The sequence below is a fragment of the Gopherus evgoodei genome, chromosome 1 (assembly GCF_007399415.2).
Source record: "Gopherus evgoodei ecotype Sinaloan lineage chromosome 1, rGopEvg1_v1.p, whole genome shotgun sequence".
NCBI lineage: Eukaryota > Metazoa > Chordata > Testudines > Testudinidae > Gopherus > Gopherus evgoodei.
This window is the reverse complement of record NC_044322.1, coordinates 346,927,978-346,951,004: the sequence shown is the minus strand read 5'-3', so window position 1 is coordinate 346,951,004 and position 23,027 is coordinate 346,927,978. Positions and strand designations below refer to the sequence as shown.

The window sequence follows — 23,027 nt, the reverse complement described above, 5'->3', positions numbered from 1 at the left end:
CAATTTTATCCAGAAAATGAATGTGGTAGCACGTTCATTTAAAAAAAAAAAGATGGCTAGCTACTTGCTTGCTTAGTTGAAGTTTAAAAATATAATATAAAATAAAGAATGGAAGATACAATTAACATCCGAAGAGGAGGGGTCAGAAAGGATTTTTAAAATAGAGACACATCCTGTCATTATGAGCATCAAGAAAATCATAAGGGTTTCTGATGTATTTTAGCACATTTTCATTTTCATCTGAGACATCTCAGCTGACGTCTTGTCAGCTGGTAGCATGAATTCTTTAATAAACGAATCTCTGACAAGATGGATCAAATCCTACAGTGAAAATGCAGAAAAGGTGTAAATTAAACTCATGTGTAAGTTAATGATGTTTTGACTTAGTTATAAATCTCTGACACGGTGGGTGGCCAAACCATCACAATGGGCTGGACTGTGAATTTTACAGCCAGCCCTAGCCATGTAAAGGAATCTGTGCCGTCCCTGCTGGCTCCTTGGGGTAGGAGAGGGACTGGAAATATGCTTGTTTTTCAGGGAACCCATAACAGATTCCCCCACCCCTTGTACAGACCCATACATTTGTGAGAGTGAAGCCTCCCTCTCAGAGATTGTGGGGAGGGAGAGCAGAGATTAAATAGCACTCATTTACAACACATATTCAGTCCGACACAAGGTGCATGAGTCTGCACACAGGCAGAAGAGAGTCTTCTTTTTCCTTATGGTGCTGGGAAGTTAAGTGGGCTATGCTTAGGGTTGCCAGGGTTCCAATTTTCGACTGGAATGCCTGGTTGAAAAGGAACTCTTGCAGCTGGTTAGGTCCGGTTGGCGGTGAAATTGGCGCCCAGGGCTAAGGCAGGCTCCCTACCCGCCCTGGTTCCGCGCTGCCCCCGGAAATGGACGCCAGATCTCTGTGTTCCCTAGGCGCTGGGGAAGTTAGGGACTGGGAGGCTCTGCGCACTGCCCCTCCTCTAGTACCAGCTCCGCAGCTCCCATTGACTGGGAACCATGACCAGTGGGAGCTGCAGGGGGAGGGAGGGTGGTGCCTGCAGGTGCAAAGATAGTGTGCAGAGCTGCCTGGCCGCCCATGCACCTAGAGGCCACAGGGACCTGGTGGACATTTCCTTGGAGCCAGGGCTGCCCAGAGCAGGGGCAAGTGGGGCAATTTGTCCGGGCCCACGGGGCGCTGAGAATCCTTTCCCTGGCTACTCACCCAGTGGCAGTCCGGGACTTTGGCAGCACTTCAGCGGCGGGCCCTTCACTCACTTCGGGTCTTCGGCGGCGGATCCTTCAGTGCTGCCGAAGATGCAGAGTGAGTGAAGGACTCATCACCTCTGCAGACTCGGAGCGCCACCCAGTGAGTACAAGCGCCCCAGCGGGTGGCACCTTTTTTTATGTCCACTCCACCACTTTGCCTCAGGCCCCCTGAATCCTCTGGGCAGCCCTGCTTGGAGCTGCGGTAAGCGCTGCTGGGACCCTGCATCCCGGCCCAGCCCAGAGCCCCCTCCTGCACACCCTAAAACCCTCATCCCCAGGCCCACTCCCAGCCAGAGTTCTCCCCTCCCGCACTCCAGCCTCCTGCCCCAGCCCAGAGTCCCCTCCCGCACCTCAAACCCCTCATCCCCGGCCCCACCCCAGAGCCTACACCTCCTGCCGGAGCCCTCACCCCATGCACCTCAAACCCCTGCCCCAGCCCAATGAAAGTGAGTGAAGGTAGGGAAGAGTGAGCGACGGCGGGAGGAGGCATGGAGCAAGCAGGGTTGCGGCCTCAGAGAAGGGAAGGGTGTGGGGCTGGCCTTGGAGAAGAGGCAAAGGTGTTCGGTTTTGTGTGATTAGAAAGTTGGCAACCCCAGCTGTTGTATAAACTTGCTCACTAACAGGGTGTTCATGAAGATAAACCAAGAGGAAAAGCTCCTCTTGTAGTTGCTTAGACCACAACACAAAGGGACTCTAGGGAAACAGGAAAGGTGTGGTAGTACAGAATAACACATCACAATGCAGAAGACTACTGTTAATATATAGCAAATTGCCAATATTGCAAAATATAATACATATCTATATTTAGATATGAACAATATATCGCCAATATTGCAAAATGTATAGTTAAATCTAAAATAGAACATCTAGTTATATTTAAACTAAACAGAATGTACTCATATGATTCTTGTATGTATAGCAATATATTTCATAAAGTATGCAGATAATTATATATGCTGGAGGAAATTCTACTCTAAGTGGCATTAGTGTTAATGCAGAGTAAACTCCATTTATAGCAATGTGAGGAAAGATTCTGTCCCAACACACATGAACCCATTGTTGTATATCAGTTATATAAACACGAATCGGATGTAAATATAATGCTTTAATATGGCTGTGGTATGAAGCATACATTTTCAATACATTATTGTATTTAAATAATACACATAGGTACCAGTTTCATACCACTTCTTGACAGTAGGTTGCAGCCACTGGGGGGGCACTTCTTCTTACTGGCAGAACCCCCTTTTCCATCACCCTTTCAGCAAGAGAGTGCAGGTAGACCTCCTTTGCCCTAGTGAAAGTAATAAAGCTGTACCTCAAGATGCATACATGACAAACTACAGCAACCAGCCAATACTAATATAATCACCATCCTCCCTTCCCGCTCCTTCTCCCCATGGTTTCAACCACTCATTACACCCTGATCTGGTAAAGATTTCTATTGATGAGATTGCAAGTGACAATGGCAGGGGACCATCTTTTAATCTATGTATATTGTTGGGTCTCCAGTCCTGATTGGCTAATAAAAATCTAAGTTTCCATTACATCTGTCACTTCTATCGAAGCACCATAGTACATGTGCTAATAGTCCCACTGTAGCTCTTTTGGGATAGAGATAGTAAAATATTTTGCACACTTATGATGTTATATAGATGCACACTAGATGTCTAACTTTAAACCACCGAGTAAGTCAGTACAGATTTTGGCCCAGTAGAACAAGGACCAAATCTGCTTTACCTTACTTGTGTAGGTTGTCCTTTTAAATCAATGGGAACACTTTGTGAAAGTAAGGTGGCCAGGATTTGGGCCTCAGTCAATTATTTTTGTGGTACCCTTATGAATTTATTTTGGAACGTCTATTAAATCATTAAGCAGATAGATGTTTTTTCAATATTTATAAAGTACCTGTTCTAGTTTTATTACTTTTTTTAATATAAAAGAGCAGCAGCCCAAAGCAATGTATCGTATATGATATTTTACAAGCAAAAGTGATCCTGCAGTTTTTATTTCCAAATGAAACTTACAGTGCTGACAAGAGTGATATTAATGCAATGATTTCAAATTTCCTTATTCATCATTACTGGTAAGAAAATTCATAAGGCTCAGTTCTATCCTTCATTAGACAGATGCCTCTTGAAAACTGAGCTTCTGACGTCAAAAGGTCGTAAAGAATTAGTTTTAGTAAAAATGCAGTAATAGCAAGTAAAGAATATTGATTTATTTTCTTAATACCAGGAATTTGGTGAGCATACTATAGAATTATACAATAAAGTAGCTATATTCGTGCTCATCAATTAACCAGTGAGGACTAAATCGTTACATTATGGTTTCTTCTCTGTTAGGGACATTGCATAGCTTCAGCACCCCAGGAACATACTGCTGGATGATTTGTGATGCAGAGGGTCAGAATTTCTTCTCACTTCTTCCTTGTTTTTGTTGTAGAGAAAGTTACTTCACCTTTTCTCATGAGCAGCTTGCTTCTCCCAGTTGCTCTGCCAGCTACATTGGCTACTGAATTAGGGATCTGAGATAGGGCTTCTCCCATTCCCATACCCTCCTGCCCTGTTTGCAGAGAGGAATCGGGGGTGCGCAGCACCTCCCCTCCACTGGTGCTGCAATTGATCAAGAGACTCAGAGGAGCAGGGGTTTTCTTGTTCCTCCTAGTAGCCAGGAAACCTTGATGAAAACCTATCCCATTTTGTGTAAGCCTGCAAAACGTGCTTTGAGTGTAAAAGAAAAAAAAATCAGCAAAAATAAATGAAAAGAAAAACTGAGCTGATTCTAAAGAAAGGGAAAAAAAATAAAACAAAACAAAGTCCTGAGTTTGTAAGGCTTAAACCTAAGAGGTGGTAAGGCCAGGGCCGGTGCAAGGAAGTTTTGCGCCTTAGGCGAAACTTCCACCTTGCACCCCCCACCCAGCTAACCCCCCCCTCCACAGCAGCTAACTCAGCCCCCCCGCCCGGAGCCTCCACGCAGCAGATACCCCCCCCCAAGACAGCTAACCCCTCTCCCCCTGTGCCCCCATGGCAGCTAACCCTGCCTGGGGAGACTTCCTCCCCCGCCACAGCAGCTAACCCTGCCTGGGGAGACTCCCCCGCCACGGCAGCTAACCCTGCCTGGGGAGACTTTCCCCCTCTTCCCCTCCCCCCCCCCGCCACGGCAGCTAACCCTGCCTGGGGAGACCTCCCCCCGCGGAAGCTAACCCTTCCTGGGTAGCCCGCCCCAGCTCACCTCGGCTCCGCCTCCTCCACTGAGCACGCAGGCGCTGCTCTAATTCTCCTCCCCACCGACGCTTGCAGCACTGATTGGAGGAGACTTAGAGCTGGGCTGTGTGCTCAGCGGAGGAGGCAGAGTGGAGGTAAGCTGGAGCGGGGAGCTGTTCCCCTGTGCGCCCCCCACGTTACTGCAGGTAGCCCTCCCCGCGCGACCCCCCACCCAGCTCACCTCCACTCCACCTCCTCGCCTGAGGGGACTTTTAGGTGCCCCCAACCACTAGACGCCCTAGGTGGTCGCCTAGTTTTCCTAAATAGTTGCACTGGCCCTGGGTAAGTTCACTGGGAGCTGAGTGGTAATTTATTTACCTCAGATCTTCAGTTTAAGGACCAAATGAGTGGCCAGAGAGTTTGACCGTCTCAGCACTTGGGATCCCAACTTGAGACACGCTCTGGAAATTTGGCTTCAAATTTCCAGAGCGTGGGAGGAAAGAGGGAGTCAGGTCCTCTTTTTTGAATTGCATACGCAACTCACTGTCTGAGTCGCATTCAGGCATCCAGTGAAGAGAATTTGGGAGCAGGATTTGATCTGCATGTTTTGTTTTAACAAATATGCAATTTACCTTCACCCCAAATAATCCTATTCCATGCAGATCCCTTATGCTTCTTTGGGTGGAACATACCTGATTACCACAATGTTGCTTTTGGTCAGATTTGAGGTGTACCATAATTTGGCTTTTAAAGGGTGAGGCAAAGTTTCTTTCAGAACTGATTCACTAATAATACTAATATCTTGGTGACAAAAAGCAGGATATATACTAGAAATACTATATTGAACACAGACTTATTGGGTGAAATCCTAAGTCCATTGAGGTAAGCAGAAGCTTTGACATTCTCCGTAGCTGGGTCCCAGAGCCTCCCTCCAGCCCAAGCTGGAAGGTCTATGCTGCTGTTTTGTAGCCCCTCAGCCGAAGCCCCCACAAGCCCCAGTCAGCTGACCAGGGCCAGCTGGGGGGCTGTTTCATTGAAGTGTAAAGATATCCAGTGACGTCAGGTTTTAACCATTAATACTTAAATAATGTGCTTTTCTCTGCACACTGCATAAAAGAGAGGCATTCCGTCTCCTTCAGAGCTGAACCGTGTTTCTGGGAACTATATTGCACTTCTGCATTTTTTTTTTGAGAGCCAGAACTAAAATCATACTTCTCTTTGAATCTCTTACAGCACAGTGGCTCTAGAGCTAATTGCAATAAGATCATTATGTTGTTTACTGATGGTGGTGAAGAAAGAGCACAAGAGATTTTCAACACATACAACAAAGACAAAAAAGTAAGTGGCATTTACAAGGCTTTTGTATGAAGATACCTAATTGGTACATTTAGGTGGTTTCTGGAAAAAAAAACAACTTGTATTTTGTAAGTGCTCAAAATAACTGGTACGTTTGAGATGCAAGTATTGAATAATACACCATCAGAAGTTTTCCCAGTGAACAATATTGGTATGAAAATATGATGGTATTATAAAATAATATTTTGCATTCATACACTGCCTGCCACCCATGGATCTCAAAGCTTTTACTTCTGGGAGAATTCTGCCCCAATATATAAAAAATTCTGCACCAAAAAGATTAAAAATCCTGCGCACAATATTTTAAAATTCTACAAAATTCTGAATATTTTATTTGTCAAAATAACACAATATAAGCACACCAGTTTCAATGATTTTGGTAATTTTATTTCAAAATACCTGTCAGCAAGTATGTAACTATACAGACAAAAAAGATTCAGGGAATGTTTTTTAACAAATAGTTCCCTTACTAGGCATATTCATACAGAACTCTGAGGAATAATTCATTTAATCTGCAATTCAGAAATGTATTTCAGAAGCAGTGCGCAGGCTTTGGGGAACCCAGGGGAACAGAGGAGCTGAGGGAAGTAATTTCTGGGAAGGAGCCTGGGAGTGAACCTGGAGGGTTGTTGGGTGTGGGTGGGAGAAGATTGGAACAGGTTTTTTGTAGGAGAGGGACTGTTGGGGAGCCTCCACCATGTAGACCCTGGCTGACCCGTCATCTTTCCCAATCAGTCAGACGCATCTCCCCTGTCCCCGTGTGTCCCTGCACCCCCACTCCACCACCCCCACTCTCATTCAGCGTCTGTCCCAGACTGTTCCCCCACTGGAGCTTCTGAACTCCAGTCTATGTGATCCCCAAGCAGCACCATGTGCCCATTCTGTTTTTTGTCACCCCCATATCCTGGCCCCGGAGGCAGGGCACTATGAGGGACGTAGCCTCTGGTCTCTCCCTATTGACTGCTGACTGCCATGGCCAGAGAGTGGTGAGTCTGCTGCCTTTGCTCTGGTGCCACATCAGCTCTTATTGGGCAAAACGCATAACAGCAGAGCCTCTCCAGCAGAATGTATTTTCTGCAGAGAAAAAAATCTGCAGGACACATGAATTCTGTGCATGCGCAGTGGCACAGAATTCTCCCAGAAAGTACTCTTGTAACCCATAATGCATTCAGTTTTCCTGTAGCCCCAGTGCTGTAGGTAGCTATTATCCCTGTACTACAAATGAAGAACATGAGATACAGGAAGATTTAGTGACTTGCTGAAGGCCACACACATCACCGCTGTGCATGTGGGGAGACACACACTTGCGCACTCTCTCCCCTTTTCCCCCACTGGCATACCTGTGTTAAGCAATGAGCCTTTCGTTTTCATGACTGTATGTAACACCCATACAAAACAGACAACAGGTTAAGGGAATTTTATACATGAACATTTATTTACCTAAAGCTTTCAGGATCACAGGTTTGCAGGATTAGAACAGCTTACTAGGGATGTGGTAGATTCTCTGTTACCTGAACTCTTTAAATCAAGATTCGAGGTCTTTCTAACAGATGTGCTATAGTTCAACCAGGAGTTATGGACTCATTGCAGAAATCACTGTCTCAAATTCTATGAGTTATTTTATTCGAGTCGTGCCGAATCTTCACTCAATATATTTCAATGTAAATGTCTTCATAATTAGAATAGTTTTAACTCTCCCAATGTCACTGATGGATCTGTAGTCAGTGTAGTGCTGGTAGCTGGAAATCAGGTCCCCAACTCACCAAGATGCTTGGTATCTTTAGCACATGAACAATCCTTTTGGCTTCAGTGGAGCTATTCATGTGCTGAACACTGGGCATGTACCTTGCTGAATTGGGGCCCAGGAATCCCAGGGCCTGTTTCTGTCTCTGATGATGACTCACTGTGTGATCCTGAACAATTTCCTTCACTTGTTTTCGGCCTAGCTCCCAATCTGCAATATGGGTATAAAGCTTCCCTCACAGCTTTAGTTAATCTTTGTGTGTTACTTTGAGACTTTTGAAGGAAACGCAGTCCATAAGTACCAAGTGTTTTTTAAAACTGGTAATTAACAATAAGCTACATTGCACTTACAGCTGGAGTTGTAACCACTCAGTTCTAAGGCATACTGACTGTGCAGCCTTCTCAAATTATACATGGAAATTTCATGCTATCCTACCTCTTTTCTGTGCCTGATAGCATTTATTATAACACAACAAAACCTAAAGAATAGTTACTAAATGACATGGTGTGAAAGAGGCATGAACGAGTGATTCATTTCTTAGTGTTTTCCATTTGCAATTGTGTTTTAGGATTGGAAATAAGGTAAAAGGTCCAGTCCTAAGAGAGGTGCAGTTTTATATGCTAAGAAATAGAGTGTGATTCATCTCACATTGTGTCCAACTACACAAGTTTAAGAAAGACCACAAATTCTTCAGCCATGCATGGGAAATGAAATATATGGTATTGTCCGTCACACAGTTTGTTACTGCATACTAAATAAAATTTGTGGATGATAATGGCCACCTTGTTGGAACATATGCCGTAATTAAGCACATTTTCTGACACAATTAATTGTAGTGTAAGCGACTCATACCTAAATAATTTTATGAATCTGCTGGTTTACGTTTCAGTAAATTCCAACAATCCTTTTCCTTATCTAATAATGTACTAGCAAAAATGCCTGTATTACTGCTTTGCACCAAAGTGACTTTGACAGTACAAGGAGCACAGTTTTTGACATGTGCCACTTAAAAAGCACAAGGTGTATTCAAGGAAAAAGAAAATGCTTCTTCAATCAAGTAAACATCTTCACATTATTGAAGGTGAATTTGTGGTTGCAAAATATAATTAAAGACATTTTAAAATATATTACAGCAAAATATAAAATGAGGGTAATCAGTGATTTGTACTGGCAAATTCATCTGTCTGAACTAATACAAATAACCACACTATTGTAGCAAGTTTTTGGTGTTTCTTAAAGTAATATCTTAATGCAAAAATTATTAGTATTAATTCAAGAGCTCATGGTCTATCTGGTGACAAAGATAAGCATTATTTCTGGAATGTTAAATGTATAAATATTTCTTTCTCTCTTTCTCAACATCTCTAATTAAAGTTTAGACTGGCAAAGGATAAAAGTAAAGCCACTGGCACATGCATTCCAAGATTAGAAAATTAATATTTGTATCTTGCAAAGAAATAGCCACAGAGAATAGTGTAGCCTTTTAAAGACTATATACTAAGCTGTGTTCAGGCAAGATATGATAAAATGTCTTACTGGTTATGATTATGGTTCTGATTCTAGTACTTTTACTCCAGTCTACATATGCCACAAGTAGTCATTGAACTTAAGATGGACTAAGTTACAAACAGAGATTCTATTCAAGATGAGTTAGGTTATCAGAATCTGCTTTGATGTATTTTTCAGTAATAGCATTACAGAGTAACAAGATGCAGCTGAACCGTGTAATGCATGCAACACAGAACCAAGTGGTGGTATCTTTTCTTGAATAATATGCATTCATGTTTGAGCATTTCTCCCTGTGCTTAGCAAAGGGGTTGTAAAAGAAAAATCTTTATGTTGTTCACGATTATAGCATAGTACAGTGAATCACTGTTACCTTGGAGATGTAACATTTTTGGCCACCAGTCTGAGACTGTGGAATGAATTCCGTGGAAGTAGGGGCCATCACAAACCTCTCCTCTTTCTACTCCGAGTGCAAGGCACATTTCTTTAACCCTTTCTTCTCTATCATAAATATACATTTAAAAAAACAAACACACACACTGCACGCACTTCTCTCCCTGGGGAGAGAAGGGGAGAACAAACATATGATAGATTTTAATCACATTGCTTAATGCACTACTGGAAGCTGCTCAGATGCTACATTAATGACTGCAGTCTAAGAATGCCTTTATGAATAGAGGAGTATTAAAAAGAACGAGGAGTACTTGTGGGACCTTAGAGACTAACAAATGTATTTGGTCATAAGCTTCCGTGGGCTAAAACCCACTTCATCGGATGCATGGAGTGGAAAATACAGTAGGAAGATATATATAACAGTATGTAACCCTTCTGCCAGGCCGAATTGATAGCAGCAAGGGCCGAGTTCAATACATAGGGGTCCCTTCCTACAACGTAATGCAAAACCAGCTCGAGCCCCCACCCAGTGAACTGGGAAAATCTTACACACACCCCTGGGCGCTTCGAAGAGGCAATATTTCCCCTCTCGCAAGCACAGAGTCTCCGTGTAACAGAAAAGGTTTAATTACATGAGATAAACAACAAGCATTAAATTGGGAGAACACCTTAACTAGAGTTCATAGACCAACCCGTGAGCAAAGACCCACCCCAGGAAATTGGGCCGCATCCTTTTCCCTGGGCTCTTGAGTCCAGCAACCCCCAAAGATCACCCACAGTCCCAAAAGTCCTGCAACCCAAAAGTCTCTGTCCCGAGTCAGTGCAGCCCCAGAGTTCGAGAGTCTATCTGCAGAGAGGTCCCCCTCCCGCAGCCTGGATAGAAAGGGCTACCTTACGTGGTCCGAGGCCAAAGGCCCTGCCTCTCAGTGGAGTTCTGCTTCCGCCTTCTCCACGAACTGCTCCACTCTACCAGCCACTCCACTCCACTCCTCCAGCTGTCCCCGCCAGCTGCTCTGCTCCACCAGTCATCTCGTGATCCTCTCCAGCCGTCCCCGCAAACTGCTCGGCTACGCTCGCTCTGTGAGCCGCTCCACTCATCCCGCAGCTGCTCCGCTCTGCCAGCTGCTCTGCTCCACCAGCTGTCCCGTGATCCGCTCCAGCCGTCCCCACAAACTGCTTGGCTCCACTCACTCCGTGGCTCCACAGCTGCTCCACTCCGCTCTGCCAGCTGCTCTTCTCGGCAGTATAGCTTCAGGTTCCCCCACTAGTTAGCACAGTACTCAGTGCTCTCAGCTCAGCAATTCCAGCTTTTTAGTGATTTCAGCTCACAGTAGAGGAGCCCCAGTGCTAATGCACTATTAGCCCAAAGTAAATTCAGTTCAGTAATCTGAATCTAGATTCTTAAAGGAACCAAAAATCAACTCTGATATTCCACAGTGGAGAGAGAAGTAGGTAGAACTGGTGCTTCTGGTTCACACAAGGAGCCTACACTACCAGCTACAGATACCTGTCCCCAGCCTCTCTCAATTCACTGGGTTTTGGAACCCATGTCCCTTGTCTAGCAAGTGCTATTTAGTTGATAGTGAAACCCTTTATCATAAAACAGTTTCATAGTTCCTCATTTACTTAATCAGGGTGACAACACTTTATTCCTCCTGCCCCAATAACAAAGAAATTGGGGATCCCACAGCTGTGAAAGTAACCATTTTAGGCTGCCATGGGCTATGCTAGGCGGAGTGGATGTGCCTATGCAAACATGATCAGCCTCTGAAATTCTTTTCCACACTCACCATAATTCACCAAGAGATGTCAGGGTAGAGCTCATCCTGCCTCTGCTTACAAGTACATGAAAAGATGGGAGTTACCTTACCTAGTAGGTGGGTTATTTCTAACGAGACAATTTAATTAAAGTGGGTTATTATCAACAGGATGAAAAATCACTTTTGTAATGGTAATCAGGGTGGCTCATTTCAAACAGTTGACAAGAAGGTGTGAGTAACAGTAGAGGGAAATTAGCATGGGGAAATTAGATTTTAGTTTTTATAGTGACCCATCCACTCCCAGTCTTTATTCAGGCCTAATTTGATGGTGTCCAGTTTGCAAATTAATTCTAGTTCTCCAGTTTCTTATTTTTTGAAGTTTTTTGTTGTTGAAGAATTCCTACTTTTAAGTCTGTTTTGACTGTCCAGGAAAGTTCAAGTGCTCACCGACCGGTTTTTGAATGTTATGATTCTTGAAGTCTGATTTGTGTCCATTTATTCTTTTGCGTAGAGACTGTCCAGTTTGTCCAATGTACATGGCAGAGGGGCATTGCTGGCACATGATGGTATATATCACATTGATAGAATTGGAGTAGAATTAGGTAGAGTAGAATTAATTATACTGTCATATATACCTTATGTTGGAAGACTTATTACCTGTCCATTGTACAAAAGATACCGTCTTCTCTTTTATTTAAATCAGATTATGTTACTCCATATTGTTGCTTCCCTTTCAAGCTGAACTCACTTTAGATCTCAAAGTGTTTCCTCCTCGCTTTGTCATTCTTTGGCATGTAAGGGAGCTAAGCACCTTTTGGCCATTCATACATTGCCTATTTACATTTCTTTGCATTGTTTAGTTGTTACTGGAGCTTGACCTTAGCTCAGTCTTCAAGTTGACAAGTCAATGAAAACAATAAACAGTTTTATAAAACAAAAACAGCAACCAGTGAAAACAGAGGTAGGAAAAATGTCCCATTAAATTACTGATTTTCATCAGACATGTCAAATCCAAGAAAAAAATGCAGAAATTGGGCTTGTTTTTGGCTTAATTGGCTTGTGAGTTGCTTGTTGGTTACTTTTTGGCTTGTAGCTTGTTGCTTGTTTGGCTTGTAGCTTGTGGCTCCATCTGGTTGGACCCCGGTAAGCAGGAGCAAGGAGCTAGCAGGGGCAAGGGTGGCGAGAGAGTCTGGGGTGCACAGCAGGTCCACCATAGTCCCAGACTGTACACTGGGGGAATCTAGTCACATAGAGTGTTGGGGTTCTTAGGGTTTGGCTTGTTTTGGCCTTGTTTTGAAATGGGATTAGCTTGATGTTTGGCTTACTGTGAAAGTTGGGTTGCTTATTGTGAAAGTTGGCAACTGTGATTTTCATCTGTTTATGCTGATATATGGCTATATTTCAAGTCGCTTTCTGTCTCTTTAAATCTCTTCATGTTTGGATGGAGAGATTGTTATAAAACAAACCTAACCTAACAAACAAATAATTAATATTTTGAGGGGACACATTCTAACTTTTCTGCATGCAGGGGCTGTGTTTGTACAATGGGGTCCTGGGCTATGCCAAAGGCTCTGAGGTATTACTGCACTAAAAAGAATAGTAATGCCTTTGAAATTGAAATTATTGATTGAATCATGCCTTGTCACTTCTATAAAGCTATATGTAGTGCAACAGAATACAACTTCACAGGGTGCTATTTAACAATTGGCATGTTTACCTTTACTGTGTCATTCACAGCGCTTGCAGTAAACACGGGAAATACCACATTTGCAGTGGTAAATTACAGGAATGAAAGTGGTAAATATTCATTTTGTGTGTGCAGATAACTTCCCCTTAACTGGATGGCATTTCTCTGATACCATTACTGCCGGAGGGAACCCTTGGGGACTGCTATTCAGAACCGGTTAGAAGTAATTATCAAACAAATTACGAGCCAGCATAATTAAAGGAAGGTCTATTTTCCATAAGCTTAGACAGTGGCATATATCTTTTAAAGATAATTCTGAAAAGCACAGCCCCTGACTACTTGCAGCCATTAAAAAACCTGTGACACTTTCATGATAGGGTCCTAGCCCCAATGTGTTGCCAAATTCCAGTCTATGTGTGTTCTATTTTCTGTAATTACCCCAGTAGTTAGAATTAGATGTGGTTTTTTTCCACTTTAAGACTTGATTTGTTAGTGTAATTTAACAGCTGTCAAATTCTGCCCAGAAATGCCTGCATTTCAGTAGTACATGGGAGTGATTCTTCTGTGTATGTGTGTTTTACATGCATGTGATGGGACTAAAGGGGCATAATGTAATGTTAACTGGATGAAACTAAGGAAGATTTAGATTTAATTGGTCAGACGCTGGGCTATGTCTGAACTAAGCTTGGCATAGTCTAAGGAGGGACAAAGGTTTTAAACCAACTTTATGCTTCCTGGATGCTAAGCTAGTGTTTGGACTACTCTACTGTACATCGATTGTTACTTACCCCTAAGGTGACCCAGAAAGTAGGGATTACCATGGCACTTTGTCTTAGCCCAGACCATGCCCTCTACTCTGGGAAGTGTAATAGGGGTGGTGGTGTAGAAGGTACTGGGCAGAAGGAATCCTCAACTGGCCAGCTAGCCTGGCTTTACTGCCACTTTGTACTGGGTATTAGCACAGTGCAACTGTAAGGGACCAGACATAGGCAGGCTTGCCTAGTGGTCACAGCTGGGCAATGGTCACATGTCAGGGACAGTGCTCGATGAACAGGAGTCAGAAGAATCACTAGAGTCAGGGTCTAGATATTTTATTTCTATGTTTAATGGAACATGCAACTTAAAAACTGGGTGTTTAAAAACAAACACCCTCTTCCCTCCAATTTCCTTCCCTACATTATTATTACTAATAAGCTGCACCTTGATTATGTAGGAATACATCGTTTACTATTCACCATTTATCAGTTTTCGGCTAGATGGAGTATTGCTTATGTCACACTTGAGCACACAGAACTGACTAATGAAATTTCAAAAATTTTGAGTGGTAACCCAAGTTTTGTTTTGGCTCCTATTAGTTGCCCTGGTTTTACTTGTCCTCATACAATTCTTTCACTCTTTTATCCAGAACTTCCTGAGGTGAAAGAGCCCCTCTACTCCTATTTGAGATTCACCCGTTTATGCATCTGAGGATCGCATTAGCTCTTTTGACCACAACATCACACTGGGAGCTCATGTTTAGCTGATTCTTCACCACATACCCCAAATCTTTTTCTCAATCACAGGGTCCTAGGATAAAGTCCCCCATTCTGTAAGCGTGGCCAACATTCTTTGTTCCTAAGTCTATACGGGTATTTGTTTGGCCATATGAAAGCACACATGGTTTGTGCCCAGTTTACCAAGCAATCCAGATTGCTCTGAATCAATGACTTCTCGTCTTCATTATTTACCATTACCTCATTTTTTTTTGTCATTCGCAAAACGTTTTCAGGGATGATTTTTATGTTTTTTTCCAGACCACTGACAAAAACGTCAAATAGTGTATGGCCAACAACTGATCCCTGTTGGTCCACACTGAAAACACCCCCTTCTATGATAATTCCCTGTTTACAAATATCTCTCAGTTAGCCATTTAACCAATTTTAACCCATTTAATGTGTGCCATGATAATTTTATATTGTTTTAGTTTTTTAGTCAAAATGTCACATAGTACCAACTAAAATGCCTTACAGAAGTCTAAGGGTATTACATCAACACTATTATCTTTATCAACCAGACACATAATCTCATCCAAAATGGATATCAAGTTAGGATCCATTTTCCAGAAACACATGATTTGCATTAATTACATTACTGTGTGTAACGGGCTGTGCTCACCACCATGGCCCCCTCTGCTGGTTGCTCCAAGAATTAACTCTGTCCATCAGCAGGGCGCCCTTCTCTTGTGGTGTCTCACTCTCCATTGCTGCTTCTCCATCATCTCCGCCATCTGTGGGGACCCACGTATCTCAGGGACCGGCCTCCTCTTCAGGGCATGGCCCTCTGGCTGTGCCCCAACTCCGTTGTCTCCCCACTTCTGGGGGAACTGGCAGTCCTTCGCCCGGCCTCTCATCGCAGGGGCAAACTACAGCCCCTACTCCAGCCCCTCACTTAGGGGCAAACTGCAGTCCTTTGCCTGGCCACTTCCTTCGGCAGCCAGAGGGGCAAAGGGGGGTGGGTGGGGAGGGCAGGGCCTCCTCCTACTCTAGGCCCCCACCCAGGGACCCTATAGCTGGCAGCTGCTCACTGCCTCTCCTTCCCCTCTGCCAGTGCCTGCTTTCCCTGTGCCACTTCCCCATGCCCCGTCACCTACTCGGCCCCTGTATCAAGGCCACAATCTGGGAGCCAGCTAGACTGGAGCTCTGCTTTCTCACCTGACCCTGCCCAACACTGCTCTGTCCTAGGTACTTCTCTCTACAGGCAGAAAGTCCTTCTCCCTCAAGTTCCAGGGAGAGACTGAGCTCCTCTCTGCCTTGCAGCCTTTCTCATAGGGCCCAGCCTGTCCCTCACTGGTTGCTTCTAAGCTTCCTCTGATCGGCTGGGTTCTGCGCAGCCGCTCCAAGGGCTGCTATTAACCTTTTGCCAGTCAGTGAGGGCAGCTGCCCCGTCACACCCTGCTTTAGTTCTTTATTAATTGAGTCCTGTATCAGCCGCTCCATTATCTTTCCCGGGATTGATGTCATGCTGACAGGCCTGTAATTACCTGGGTCATCCCAGGTACCCTTTTAAAAAAATGGCAAAACATTAGCTTTCTTCCAGTCTTCTAGAATTTTTCCAGTGCTCCAAGACTTATTGCAAATCAACATTAATGTCCAGCGATCTCCTCAGCCAGCTCTTTTAAAACTCTTGGATGCAAGTTTTCTTGGTATGCTGATTTTAAAATGTCTAACATTCGTATCTTCTGTTTTGCATCCTCCTGAGATACTTGTGAAATGGAAAGAGTGTTATCATTACCATATGATGAGATTATATCATTTGTTTTTTTCTTCAATACAGAACAGACATATTAACTGAATGCGCCTGCTTTTTCTGCATTATTATTGATAATTCTACCATATCCATCTAGTAATGGATCAATACCATTGTTCCTAATATATTTTACAACTCTTGTTGTCCTTAATGCTGCTTGCCATAGATTTCTTCTTGTGTCCTTTTGCTTCCCGTATCAGTTTTCTATAATTTCATACTTCTGATTCATATTCATTACTATCAACAAATATAACATACTTTCTAAAGCTCTGATGGTCCAAGATGGTGTGCCTAGGGGTGTCCCCATTGTCTTTGGTGGGGCTCTGCATGGGCATAGAAGCCTACCATCATGGAACAGCTTAGAGGATCCAGGGGTTTAGGAAGAGTTGTTTTTTAGGAAAAGGAGAGCATGTGATTGATTCAAGAGTATTATGTCCTGTAAGAAATATAGTTGAGAATAAGAATCATTATCATTAATAAAAAATAATTCCAGAGGCTTTTACTGTAAAATGCTTGATCACAGGAAGCAACGTGATGGAGAAAACCTAACTTAAATCAAAACACTTGAACAGTGCAAACTTATACGAGAACTAAACTGGGATATTATAACTAGATGAGGTCAAAGAAAGTAAGGATGATAAAGATCAGAAAACAAGACAAATAAATTCCTGGTTCATTAATGTGGTTGAATGGGGAGCATAAAGAAAAGCTGTAGAATGTTAAAATGATGCAAAACATAAGAAAAGCAAAGGGAAGAATGAGAGACTTATACAGGAGAGTAAAATGTTAAAATAAAAGAGGGTCCTAAGACATTTTGATGATCATCTATAGAAAAGCACATGCTTGTTTACCTCAATATTTAAAAAAAAAAAAAAAAAAAAGAAAGGAATGGAGACAATTTCCATAGAAAGATACAAGATTAAAAAGGTCTTGACTCAGTGTTCATTTTTAAATCCACAGATGGTAGCATGTGTATGGATGGCTACCCAATTTTTATATAGAATGGGTGATGTAGTTAGATGGCTACCTGATTTAGAAAATAACAAAATAATACTTTAGAAAGTGATAAATATTTTAAATGTCAAATCCTGGTTCCACTGAAATGGTATTTGCCATTGACTTTGGTAGAGCCAGGATATCATGCTAAATTATTTGAATAGTTTCGGGAATAGAACAGGGAAAAATAAGAGACAGGCAATTCAGATGACACACATGCAAGGTTTATAGGCAAAGACCTAATTAAAAGCGAATTAGAAAAAACAATCAGTAATAGGGAATATATTGGCAGTAATGCTACAAACCACTGACCAGAAAATAATTTAAGATTTGACCCATGACAGTCTTTCACCAACAGTTAGTAAAACACAATCCATAAGAGTAGAATACACAAGGACATTTTATAATATTCAATATACACAAGAGGAAATGCTCCCTGCACTGCAGACTAATGTTGGTGAGTCATCACTAGAGTGCTATGCCCAGCTGAAATCTTCTTTTTAAAGAAGTCTGTAGAAGAAATGAAGACATCGCAGGAAAGGTCAAGCTGCATATCAAATGTAGTGTTATAAACTCCAAGTGTGCTGTATGGATGAAATCCTGATCACCATTGAAGTCAGTAGCAAAATTCCCATTGAATTCAGTGGAGCCAGGATTTCATTCTGTGTTTAACAAATAATAGAGGCACAAGGTGGGTGAGGTAATATCTTTTTATTGGACCAACTTCTGTTAGTGAGGGAGACAAGCGTCCAATAAAATATATTACCTCACCCCCCTTGTCTCCCTAATATACTGGGACCAACATGGTTTCAACAACGCTGCATATAATAAATAATAATCCACTACAGTGAACTGAAAATCTGTTGTTCATGAAGGTTAGGATCAGCTACAGAATGCTGGCATTAAATGGAAAGGACGGACATGTATGGGGAGTTTCTGGTCCATATCCTCAACTGCTATATATCATCAGAGAGCTCTGTGAAACCAATAGTGCTACTTCTGAATTTGGCCCACTGTATCTTCATTATGTCTAATTCTCTGTTCAGCGTTTTGAAGTTAATTATTTTACTTGAATTCATATTCACATTAGCCTTGTATCTAAATTTACATAATATTATATATCCACGTTTTTAAGCCTATTTCAAGGGCTTAAGTGAGATGTGTGTGGCTCATGGTCTTGGTACTGATTCCCTGCACAGGCATGAATTTCACCCACATAGAACAAAGAATTAATCTGGAATATGTGCTGAAAACACCTTTTATGAAGAATTGCATTTTTTTTATTTTTAAAGGTTCCTTTTAGCATCAGTGGACAACAAAGTATTGTGCTTGCTAACTGCTGTGTTTGTAGCAATTGCATCTTTGCTGGGGATGCTTCCATGCTGCACATTTTGTTAGCAAACACAGTTTCCCCAGAACATGTCCCCTGTTTTGTGAAAAGCATATTTGAAAAAATTAAGAAATAGTTATTTGTGTTTCAATCTTAGACTCTGCAGAATATTTATTGTAATTTTTTAAAATAAAATAGCTGGAACCATAGTAAATATCTTCATTAATTACCATTTGAGAAAGTAGCAGACACAATTCTTCCATTAAAGTTCAAAGCTGAGTTAAATGAGATGTTATCAATTATAATTTATTGGTAGTTAAGATTGAACAGGATTTTCAGCTTTTTCATTAAATAACCCTGAATCATTTGGGGGGATGGATAAAACCTCTGCTACTTCACATCACACCATGTTGAAACAAGATTTATGTTTTGTCAACTAAGATTTGATTTAAATATAGGGCCCTATCCTGCTGTCATTAATCAGGCCCTGATCCTTAGCTTTCATGCTTGTAAAGTTGAGCATGTACAAAAGTGTTTGCAGAATTGAGGCCTCAGGCAACACTTATAATTAAGTTAATTGGAGTTTTGATTGCAGGATAAGGTATAATTTCTTCTTTACCAGAAAATGAAAAGACTCATAAACTTTAAGGTCAGAATGGACTAATATGATCATCTGTTCTGACCTGCACAACACAGGCTGCAGAATCTCACCCACCCACTCCTGCAACAAACCCCTAACCTACGTCTAAGCCATTGAAGTCCTCAAATCATGGTTTAAAGACTTCAAGGTGCAGCAAATCCTCCAGCAAGTGACCCGTGCCCCATGCTGCAAAAGAAGGCGAACACCCCACCGCCCTGCCCCCGGGCCTCTGTCAACCTGCCCTGGAGGAAAATTCCTTCCTGACCTCAAATATGGTGATCAGCTAAACCCTGAGCATGTGGGCAAGACTCACCACCCAGGAAAGAATTCTCTGTAGCAATTCAGATCACACCCCATCTAACATCCTATCACAGGCCACTAATAGTCAAAGATCAATAGATATTTTTTCTTAAAGTAATTGAAAATATGCATAATTTAGGATGGAAAGAACCTCACAGTGAGAATTACCTGGTCCCCATCTGTCCTGTGGCAAGATTCATTTTATTATTCTAAACCATTTCTACTATAGATAAAGTCTAAATTTCTATATCTGTAATGTTGATGCCACAACTTCAACTGTTCTTGTAGTGGATGCCTAGAAGGAATCTTGAGATTTTGGATGCAGTTTTGTTGTCCTTTGACCTAATCTAGACAAATAAAATATAGTTTTACAAGCAACTTTAGCTAGCCTGCATAGTATTGCCTTTATTTTAAATTGCGAAGAGCATTCTGTATTACATGTGTGAATTTATGACTCAATTCTTCAGATACACTAGGAAATATACCAACTGCTGACAGTGGGTAGCAGCAGTGGATGTAGTTGTATCAAGACTGGAAATGTTTTAACTATAAGTGAAGTGGAGTCAAATTGTGCTCAGCACAATCTCAAAAAAATATGTTTGAGACTTCTCTGATATACAGTACTTACTTCCATTTTCTCTTTTTATACTTACGAAAATACTAACTGGAAAATGATGACATTGAAATACTATTAAAGTCATATATTTTAATATAGAACATAGAAAGGAAAAGCAAAGCACTTCAGGCAACTTAATACAAACTCCTCTGCCCAATCCCGCTTCCAAAGTGTTCATTTTTAAAACTCTAACAGAAGCTGCAAATTTTCTGGCAGTCTGGATCTTCCCTGTTAATAGAGCTCTTGAATTCATATCAGGGCTCTGTAAAAGAAAACCCATTAAAGAAAGTGCCAACCACCTAAGGCTACATTTTAAGGGATTAAAGGTAAAAGCACATTGGAGTCAAAGAAGGGAAACAAGAATGGAGTATGTTGGGGACTGGATTGGATTGGAAACAGGCGGGTTGGTGGATTGGGGTGTAATGTCATCTTAGTTGGATGTTAAATAAGAAGAGGAAAAAAGAGTAGGGGTGTTGCAAAAATACTATTGTGTGTGTGAATGGAACGATTGAGCTTCGTCATTAATCCCACATGCTATAAAGAAAATGGCGAGGGTTTCATTTAAACTAACAAAGGACGGACATTCAAACTTTAGGCTGCAATTTCATTCTGAACCCTCACCTATGGGATGCTGTTCTGAAACTTTTACAATCCATGGGCAATATGGTATCAGCAAGAAAAGAAGCTTTAAATCTGATGTTTGCCTATCTAGTGAGATATTAATCGTTTGCCCACATCACCAAGCCATTTACTTTTACATTTCTCTCACTGCTTTTCCTTTCCTCGGAGTCACATTTTCATTAATCTTTGGAGATTTGACCATTGTGAAATTAGACTTGAACTTTGTGTAACTGATAATTAGAGAGGCAAATATTTCCTGTAAATAGACTCTGCTCGGAAATGAGAATTTCATATAGTGTTTTCCCCCTCCTATTCTAATGCAACCCTTTGGCATTTGAAACATTTAATTGCAATCAAACATTCCATGCTGTGAGAAGCAGAGTAATGGGAGAGGAAAGCTGAAAGAGTAACGATACAAAAGAGAACAGTAGAGTATTTCCAGAGAGCAGTCTATTTGCATTCATAAATGAATTGATCACAATAGCTGGAGGAGGACCATGATGGAAGCAAGCAAGAAAATAATATTCAATGGGATATTGAAATTATCCTACTATCCTCAGCCGTATAAAACGACAGTCTTATAGGTAATGGTTCTTCCCTGAGATTGATGAGGTCAAAAAAAGGGAAAAGTCTTAATATTGTAGTATGAACAATGAAAATCACCTTAACTAAACTGGCCAACTTCCAATGTCATTGTAATCAAATTCTGTTCTATCAAAACATTTCATAAGATCTCCTATCTTTATTCCAGAATTGCCATGGATGTGGCCCCTTTTCTTAGTCTATGTGGAGATCTCCATCAAGCTGTGGAGAAAGCTTTACTTGAGTATGGTTATAGGCAGTTGCAGTGAGAGGAACATAAAACTGAGGATGTACAAATTCATCTACTTTTTCAGTAGTTTTGATATACTCATCCATTTTATAACAAGGAGCTCCCAAAAAAATTCCCCTTTATTTTGTGATGAAACTCGAGTATCAGACCGCATGTGCTCATATAGAGGAGAGGGACATGGGAAATCTATTAACTTGTTTTCCGCTTTAAACAAAGAAATATTTTATCTTAATTATATACAAGGAAAGAGGCTTTGGGTAAACAAAATTAGATTAGTTAACTTTTAAAATGTCTATGCATTGTTCCTGAAAAAAATATGCTGATAATATGGAACAGTGTTCCGCTTCTATAATTTGAAGTGGGGATGGTGGGTTTGTAGGGCAGGTATGAGCAGCTTCTGAAATCTGATCCCATCTACAGGCCAATGCTTTACTCTTCAGAAATATTGAGAGATACAGGTGTAAATCATCCCTGAGTGAGACAATTTAGCTATATTTAGAGAATAATGGCAAAACCAGGAATTGAATTGAGGTCTTTTGAGTTCAGTTCCTTATCCACAAGACCATCCTTTCCTGAGGAGTTCTCAGGCTCCACTTTGGGAAACATATGGGCAGCTCAAGAGTGCTTATTTAACACTGTGTCATTCCATCACTGCCACTGTGTAGTTGACTGGTAGGATGGGCTAAATATGGTGCTGCTGAGACCATATTCCATCAGAGGAAGGGAAATCATCCCAACCTACAGTTTTGGTGGGTGAATTATAACATGAGTGTCTCAAGAGCCCTCAAGAATCCCCTTCTGCACATCACTGGGAATTCCCATTCCTACTATTGTACACAGAGTTTTTACCCTGCCCCTATCCCAGGGTAGTCTATAGGCACACTGCAGGCCAAATCCAGACCACCAGATGCTTTTGAATGGACCCCAAAATCTTTTTATGTACTTATTATTATCATTATTGTTGGGGGTTTTAAGGTATTTTCTCTGGAGATTGAACTTTGACTATACCTTGACCAAGAAATTTGGACCTTGAAAAAAAATAATTAACTACCCCTGCTATCCCACGCTGTCCTTCAGTTTGATTCTCCAGTGAATCTTAATGAAATAAGCCTCTTTTTAGATCTGCAATTGGAAATGTTTAAGGTGATAAATCCGGCTGATTGAAGGATCAAATACAAGGAGAGACTGGCAAACAGAGGACATGGTGTGCTTATTATCAATAATATTTTATTACATTGTTATTATCAGTGAGCCAGATCTAGATATTGTTAATTTATCTTCAGCAGTAGTCTGGGCTTATCTGGGATGGAGTCCAAACTGAGTGAGGATTTCAAGGGCTAGATCTCCAGCTTGTTCATATCAGTGTAATTGCGATTGAAGTCAGTGGGGGTATATTGATTTATATCAGCTGGGAATTTTGTCCATTAATAGTAATTGTCTCACATATAGCCAAGGCTAATAATGGATTTTTCAGTTCAGAAAAAAAGTCATTTTGAAA

General features: G+C 41.6%; 1 protein-coding gene across 8 annotated transcripts in view; it reads left to right on the top strand.

The window, feature by feature from the left end:
- Positions 1-23,027, top strand: part of CACNA2D1 (calcium voltage-gated channel auxiliary subunit alpha2delta 1) — a 689,818-nt gene that overhangs the window by 553,716 nt on the left and 113,075 nt on the right. For all 8 annotated transcript variants that reach the window (XM_030560557.1, XM_030560387.1, XM_030560113.1 and 5 more), the window contains one exon: positions 5,697-5,801. In XM_030560557.1, the coding sequence (XP_030416417.1) occupies positions 5,697-5,801 (105 nt within the window). The remainder of the gene's footprint in view (positions 1-5,696; positions 5,802-23,027) is intronic.